Source organism: Onychomys torridus, chromosome 16, assembly GCF_903995425.1.
Source record: "Onychomys torridus chromosome 16, mOncTor1.1, whole genome shotgun sequence".
In the NCBI taxonomy this organism is placed as follows: domain Eukaryota; kingdom Metazoa; phylum Chordata; class Mammalia; order Rodentia; family Cricetidae; genus Onychomys; species Onychomys torridus.
Genome location: NC_050458.1, coordinates 1,236,797 through 1,244,703, shown reverse-complemented (window position 1 = coordinate 1,244,703; position 7,907 = coordinate 1,236,797). Strand labels below are relative to the sequence as shown.

General features: G+C 46.5%; 1 protein-coding gene across 2 annotated transcripts; it reads left to right on the top strand.

Annotated features, from left to right (window-relative positions):
* The first annotated feature begins 1,617 nt into the window (after nt 1–1,617).
* Tspyl5 (TSPY like 5) lies at nt 1,618–5,744 on the top strand. Of its 2 annotated transcripts, none has more exons than XM_036208760.1 (2): nt 1,618–3,784; nt 4,957–5,744. In XM_036208760.1, exon 1 carries the CDS (start codon nt 1,699–1,701, stop codon nt 2,926–2,928), a length of 1,230 nt encoding a protein of 409 aa, XP_036064653.1. In that variant the 5' UTR covers nt 1,618–1,698; the 3' UTR covers nt 2,929–3,784; nt 4,957–5,744. The 2 variants fall into 2 exon arrangements, with proteins under 2 accessions (XP_036064653.1, XP_036064652.1); XM_036208759.1 differs by having other exon boundaries at nt 1,618–3,828.
* Nucleotides 5,745–7,907: the final 2,163 nt, after the last annotated feature.

The following is a 7,907-nucleotide window of genomic DNA, read 5'->3' as shown; positions in this document are numbered from 1 at the left end:
TGTGGGGTAAGGAGCATTTTTAAGTAGTAGGAAGGACAGCACAGAGGTTTTGAGCCTGGAGACCAGAGTGAAACCAGAGTCATAGCAGAGGGTAGCAGACAGACAGACAGAGGTGAGACTTGTGTTGGAGCTGGAGCCTTGCAGGCATCTGCCTGCCCTTTGGGAAAGTTAGAACTCACCTGTATTGAGTTGGTTTAAACTAGGGCCTGTCTGTGTCAGAGTAATGTACCCCTACCACATCATCTACACTTAAATTTTTATGTGCATAAATGCCACCTGAGAACTTGTTAACATTTAGCTTCTGATCTAGTAGTTCTGCACCTTGAGCAAGCTTCTGGATATTGCCCAACTGCTGATCCACAATGACACTGAATGATAAAAGCAAGGAAGGTTGAACCCTTAGAGGCCGGTGGGCTCACTTCTCTGTTACTGCTGCAAGGGCTTTACTGCATTAGGACCTGGAAGATCCACTCAGGTTTCTGTTCACACATTCATGCTGGCCATGGATTCCCTCACTACTTATAGTCCTGTAACCTGGCTATAGGATCTGGGGCTCCTCCAGAAATTCCAGTCAGGTTGGCTGCTTCTCTGCTGGCTGTGAAAAGTTCCTAGGGCCTCCTCACTGCTCCTAGAAACCCTCTGCCTCAGAATCTCACCTGGAAATCCTTCTATACTCCTAGAGCGATATTTTCATTTTACATGTGTTCTATTCCAATGACAGCAGCTTGGACTTGAGACCTTTACTTCTGGCTCTGGACTGGGATTCACAGTGCAACTCTTGGTAGGTCTGAGGCAGCTGGAGAACTTGGGCCCAGGCAGAAGAATCTGGGGTCTGTTAACAGCCTTTCTTAGGAGTCAGCACAGTCATTTGCAAAGGGCCAACAGATTGTGATAGCATAGGTAATGCAGTCAGATAAGCCACAGCCTCCTCTCTTTACCTGTGTAATCTCCAGAATGTTTCTTAGTCTCCTTCCCTTCCTCACTTCCTCCTCTTCCTCCTCTTCACTAAGGACTGAACTTCCCACATTCTATACAAGTATCTTACCACTGAATTGTAATGTCAGCCCTCAGCTGCAGTTTTATCAAGAAACTGGGAATAATAATAATACCTTCTTCATGAACAGAGATAATGCAAAAAAGTATTCAGCAAAGTGCCTTGTGTATGATTATACAATACTAGCTGCTATTACTTTGTGTTCTTTCTAAATCATTCTAGATCAGCATTATGGCACCTGCCTACACATTCCCTAGAGTTAAGTTGCTGGGGCAAATCTCACAGTAGAATTATGTGATGCGACAGAAATGTTGATGAACATTTAATTCTGAGAGATGTCACATGAGATAACTGAAGAGGAAGAGGAGAAAATTGATGATGGTGACTGGCGGTGGTTATCTTCAAGATGCCATTGTAAGAGCAATGGCTGTGTCTTATGAGCCCCTGGGGACACGCTTGCGATCAATGGTAGGAGATGAATCAGCAAGACAACCAAGGTCAACTGCAGGTGGAAACTGACTTTCTAACAGCAAAAGATTAAGGGGGTGCGGCGTGTGAGGGGTGGGTTGGTGCGCAGCCGCTGCAGCGGAGCCAATCACTGGGAGCAGCGGGTCCTGCCGTGGTGACGTCACGGTTGCCATGGAGAGGCCGGCTCGGTAGAGACCCCGGGCTGACAGAGCTTTGAAGCGGTGTCCGCCCGCACCATGAGCGGCCGTAGTAGGGGTCGAAGGTCTTCCCGCGCCAAAGGCCGGGGCAAAGGCCGGGCCAGACCCCGAGTCCGAGCCGCCGAGGACGAGGCCTGGCGCGACGCGAAGTCGCCCCAGGACCCGCAGCTCGGGGAGGATGCCGCGGCCGCGCAGGTGCAGGCCGACACTGCTCCGGGAGGCTCGGAACCAGCGGAGCTCGGGGACGATGCGGCCTGCCGCGTCCCGCTGGACTGCGGCCTGGCGCTGCGGGCTCGGGCTGCCGATGAGCGCGGGCTGGCGGCCACGGACCCAGCCCTGGAGATAGCCACATCCCTCGCCGAGCGCCTGGCCACCGACACTGGCTTCGTTGGAACCGTGGGAGCCTTGGCAAGGCTGCGACATCGCACCCGCGTTGGAAATCGGCGAGTCCCCGGGAGGAGGGCCCCAGACACTAGGAGCGCGGCGGGGAGGAGACCTCAGGCCGCAGTCAGTGGGAAGCCAAAGATGGGCTCTGCGGGGCCGTGTGTCTCTGTCCCAGTGGGGGAGGAAAGGAAGGTGGCAGAGAAGCATGCTGGGGCAGGGTCCTTCCCGATGATAAGCAGCATGGATACCCTGGAGACGGTCCAGCTAAAACTGGAGACCATGAATGCACAGGCCGACAGGGCCTATCTCAGGCTCTCCCGCAAGTTTGGCCAGTTGCGCCTGCACCATTTAGAGCGCAGGAACCTCCTTATCCAGAGCATCCCCGGCTTCTGGGGGAAAGCCTTTCAGAACCATCCCCAGCTGTCATCTTTTCTGAATACCAAAGATAAGGAGGTATTGACCTACATGAACAGGCTGGAGGTGGAAGAGCTTGGCCTCGCTAGATTGGGCTACAAAATCAAGTTCTACTTTGCCCCAAACCCCTATTTCCAAAATAAGGTGCTCGTCAAGGAATATGGATGTGGTCCCTCCGGTCAAGTGGTGTCTCGCTCAGCTCCAATCCAGTGGCTCCCGGGTCATGATCTACAGTCCCTAAGCAAGGAAAACCCAGAAAATAATGGTAGCTTCTTTGGGTGGTTTTCAAATCACGGCTCTATTGAGTCTGACAAGATTGTTGAGATAATCAACGAAGACCTGTGGCCCAATCCTCTACAGTACTACCTGGTCAGTGAAGAAGCCCATGGGGAGAAAGGCAAGGAAGAAAGGCCAGGCCCAGCTAAACAGCCAGTGGAGACTGCTGAGCCTGGGGCGAAGCAATCCAACTGATGCTGCACGGATCTCCCCACTACCTTCTGATGGACCTGTTAGGCTGAACACGTGGGTTTGGTTGTCTGCCTTCTGTTGATGCCATTTTATGTACACGGCAGCCTCTTTGGACTGATCTTCAAGAATGTGGCATTTGTGATCATGTTCTTTGCTTCCCCATGACTTCAGCTTGTCACAAAAGTGACACATACTGTGTGATCTCACTCTCAATGCTTGTATATTAAGCACTAAGATGTATGCAGCTTTACACTATCCAGTCCCTGTTATTAGCTCTGGCCCTTCCCACCTGTCTTTCTGGTGGACATTCCAAGTCATCGTCCAGATGGATACTCAAGCTATGTTACTTTGTGGCCAGTCAGCTGGACTTGCTCTTCATTTTAGCCATGCATGTTATCAATGGCAAGGTTTTCTGGTTGCCTTCACAAAACAAAGCCAGTGCACATGGCATTGGCCATCAGCCAGATTTTATTGTTCTGTGGGTCTGGCGACAACAACCAAGGTTCTTCCTGTTTTGTTTCCAGCTTCAGCCTAGGGTCCAGCAGACTACTGGGTGTGGATGAGGTCAAGGGCAAACAGGAGTAAATTCTGTGTTCTTCACATCTCTTCTTGCCTCTGGGCCAGTCTACTAGTGAACCTTCATCCAAGGCTGGCCATGCCTGATTGGAGTCAGTCTGTTGACTGTTGGCTAGGTTGCTGTTGGCTCCAATTGACTTGTTCATCCAAGACCTGAAGAACCTGCCCATGGACCTAGGCACCCTCACAGTGCATGAGCTACAAACCTACCCTCCACAGACTTTAGGAACCCTCCTGGTGGGCAGCCTGGTATTTGTGAACATATGCTTGTTGCTCTCACATTGTGAGTCCTGAGGAGGGCAGCAGGGCCACAGCCTTATCAACTAGGTATCTGTGTCAACTGTCCTTGTTCCTTGCTAAGATGGGACAGGAGTACTTCAGTGGGATACTGAGGAGGAAGACAGACTTTTCATTTGTATGCCTGTGTTTACTTCACCCCTCCATGCAACTTAGTCTACTTCGCTATTGACCTACCCTCTGTTCTTCCTACTCTCTTCCTTCTCTCCGACCCCTACCCCCTGCCTCCCACCTTTAAAATAGCATCAGCTCAGACAAAGAAATTCATCATCCAGGCTTTTCTATATACAGCTAGGAAGGTAGCTTCCTATGCACACTCATGTAGTAGGCTGAGATAGGGAAAAGAAAAACCAGAAGGCCTCAAGAGGGTCTATGGTTAGACCTGGGCCCTGAATCCTGGACTCATTCTGTAGTTCTAAAGTTGTATGCATCTGCTAGGATGCCCCTAAGGCAGCAGTGTTGTGGACTCTAGTTTTGTCTTCTGTGTGTTCTTTTAAAGACCCAGGGGCTTCCTTTTGTCTCTGTTGGTAGCCTGTGCAACTGGGATCCTCAACCCTCAGCTTTCCTTGCTTCTTAGCCCAAATATGCTCACTATGGGGGAATCCCAAGGTGTTCTTAGGGACAGGCACAGGCAGGGCCTGTTCTAGATATTTCTAGTGAGTGTGCCGGCTGAGATGGGCCCTCTCTGCTCAGGCTTGCCTGTGTCCTGACTTGCCTTCTGTGGAAAGAAGAACTCTCTAACCCAGTCTTTCCCCTAGACCCACATTCTGCTGTGAAAGACTTCATCCTCACCTCTGTGAGGGGATCCTTGACTCAGTGGTAAGGGGATGATAGGCAGGGGAATCACGGCAAGAGAACATAGAATAGGTATGAGCCTGGTATTGAGTGGATCAGTAAAAACTTGACAGAAATGGCTTGTGAAGCTGCAGAGTGTGATCCTATCTCTCAGTGATGAAGGTGACAGGAGAGACCTTACTCAGGGGTGGGAAGGGAGAATTAAAGGGGTTGTTGGTAAACATACCTGGGCAAGGATGGATCCAGAGTTCTGGACAGTCTTTATCATCATTAGTGGAATTTTTTTCTTTTTTGGGTGGGGGGGGGTTAATCATAGAAACAAACCAAAAGCAATGTTACTGTGTTGGATGTTTTCTCTTCTAGGTGCAGCTTTGTGTGTGTGGAAGACTGTGCTATATGCTGTGTATCTGGCCTCAAAGTAAAATCTTACAACTTTTTGTAGTTTTGCCTAATGAGGGAAATAGAGCTGTACAAATTTGCTTTAAAATACTATTTGCTCTTTATTATGTAAATTTACACAAACAGGAGTGGAAGAGATGGTTCTTGGACCCTGTATGCCTTCTACCTCGAAGCATTCATCATCAGCCACAAGCAACGGAATTTCATCTGTAGCTCCTCTTCCTCCTACATTGTTCATCGAAAGTCCAAGGTACTGTTGCTGATGCAGTCAGATGTACTTTGGGAGATTGGGGCTCTGGTGTTGATAGTTGCGGGGTGCACTCTTATGATCACAGCAAGCTGACTTCTGTGTATCATTTTGTGTAAATTAATGATTTCCCAGAAGTGGGCCTTATAAATGAGTCTTCATAATTGTGAAACTCAAGGAGTAATGATGAGGATATTCTACTCTCCCCCACATCCACAAAAGAAGAGGCCATTCTGCTGTAAATCTGTCTAAGATCCTGATGTAAGATCCTTCACAATATCAGTCTTTTCTCCTGTGTAACATAGAGACTTTTATGGACTGTTAGGGTTGCTGTATTCTGTGAAAATAATCTCTCCAACATAATCTTTCACTTGTTGTAGCTGATATTTCATACCCTGGTAATAATGCGATTATTTCCCTGTTACTAAGCAGCATAAATACTTGCAAGTGTGCATGTTTGGTGGAAAAATAATAATAAAAATTCTTGTGTTACTGTTTTGTTTTACATTGCAGAATTATAACTGGAGGGTCTAATGACAGAAGCTGAGCACAAGTGAGGAGTGGTATACACTGGCCTAGATTAGTGGGTCCCAGGCCTCAGGCCTCCTGACACAAGAACACATAAAATCCTGCTTCTCAGGCCCTTCCCAGAGACTGGCATTTTGTGTGGCTCTGGAGGAAGCCAACTCGTCTTGTTTATAATGAGTTTTCTAGCTACTTCTCATGGGAATTCAGTGTTTCTAGCATCTTGTAGTGAATTTGAATTATGTGGAGAATCCTGCTAAGTAGATTTTGATTTAGTAGTCAGGCAGAGCCAGGACTCTGTAACAAGCTTCCAGGTGATAAATTGTTGGTGACATGCAGACTACACTTTGAGTTATAACTGAGGTGACCTTAGATGCCATTTAAAGAACTAATAAAAAAAGATGGGAAAAAATGTTTTTTAAAAAGGCCCTTAAAACTTGAGTAATGGTGTTCAACCCTGGTTGCATGTTAGAATTAACTGGGAAGTTTTAAAAAAAACAAAAACAAAAACAAAAACAAAAACAACCTGCCCTAGCTTCACACAATGATCAACTAAGTCAGAATGAGGAAGGAGATTCACCCAGCCACAAGTGACTCCAAAAGCTTTTTAGGTAACTCAACATGCATCTTGAAAGTAGGCTCTGTTCATTCCACACCCAGAGAAATGAATATTTCCATCAGGAGAAGCCATCTTCTGTGATGACCAAATACCACAGAAAATGATTAGAAAAAATGTGGTTCTAATGGACAAGGAAAGCGCGTAGGGGCTGGCGTGATGCTCACTAGGGAAAGGTTCTGGCTATGCCTAAGACTGAGTTTGAGCCATGATGTAGGTGAAGGAGGAACCAACTCCTTCAAAGCGACTTTTCCAAGCATGCCACAGCCTGCTCATCCCCCATACAGCAAATGAAATTGTGACAAAAAGTTAGGCTTGTATACAAAGGTGAAGATGCTAAATAAATAATATGCAGTGTCGGGGGCATAGTAGGTGTCCCAGTGTTGGATAAACACTTATTTTTGGCTTACATCCAGATGTCCTGAGGCTAGTGGGGTAAATACATTAAATGTGTTGATTGTTTCATATGTACGTCTACATTAGTTTTCTTCCTGCATGAAGTACCACAGACTAGGCTACAAAACTACAAAAATTAATTCCTCAGTTTTGAAGGCTGGAAGTCTAGGATCAAGGGGTTGCCATGGTGAAGTTCCTTCTGAGGGCATCTCTCCTTGATTACAGACAGATTTGTGTATTTACATGGTCTATTCTTGGTGTGTGTCTTGTGACCTCTTCCTCCTAAGAAGCAAGCCATTCATAACTGGGATCCACCCCAGGGGCCTTAACTTACACTTCCCATTTAAAAACCTAGTCTTTAAATACAGCTTGAGGTGCTCAGAGTTAGCTCTTCTGTTGGACAATGTACATGCTTTGCATTGTCTCTAAGACTTATCATGTTCAAGGTACTTTTACAGTAACATTTTGGAGATTAACTTCTGTCTTTTCATAGTCTTAGAAGATACGTGAGAAATAATTGGAATAAAAAGAAGCTAAAAAATTGTTTGGGTCAGATCCCAGCATTAAGTTTGGGTAGTCTGGTTCAAGAATCCACACCAAATTCTTACAGTTCCTAATAGTAAGTCAATTGCCAGAATACATTCTCACCTACTTTTACCTATTTATAGAGACAAACTTCGGTGCAAAAATATTTTCTACTATAAGGATAACAAGCTGACATGATGCTCAGAGACCCTGTGAAACGAGGAGCTGATGCATGGGTAGGAAGTTGTTCAGGCTGTATGTAGGTTAGGGACAGCAACTCTGGCTCTCCAGAGTTTATTTAGGACTACAAAGACCTCATGTAGGCATGTCTCCAAAGAGTGGGGAATGAGGATCTTTATGAGATTTCCTAAACTTGTGTATGTGTGGGTATGAGTATACTATAATAGGTGAGGAGGTCAGAAGACAACTTGTCAAAATCAGTTCTCTCCTTCCACCATGGGTGTCTTAGGGATTGAACTTAGGTTGTCAGGCTTGGTGGCAGGTGTCCTTGCCCTCTGAGCCGTCTCACCAGCCTTAATTTTTTTTAACCCAGAGTTTTTCTTTAAATTTTTAAAAATTAGTATACAAGGTATTAGATGTCATTAT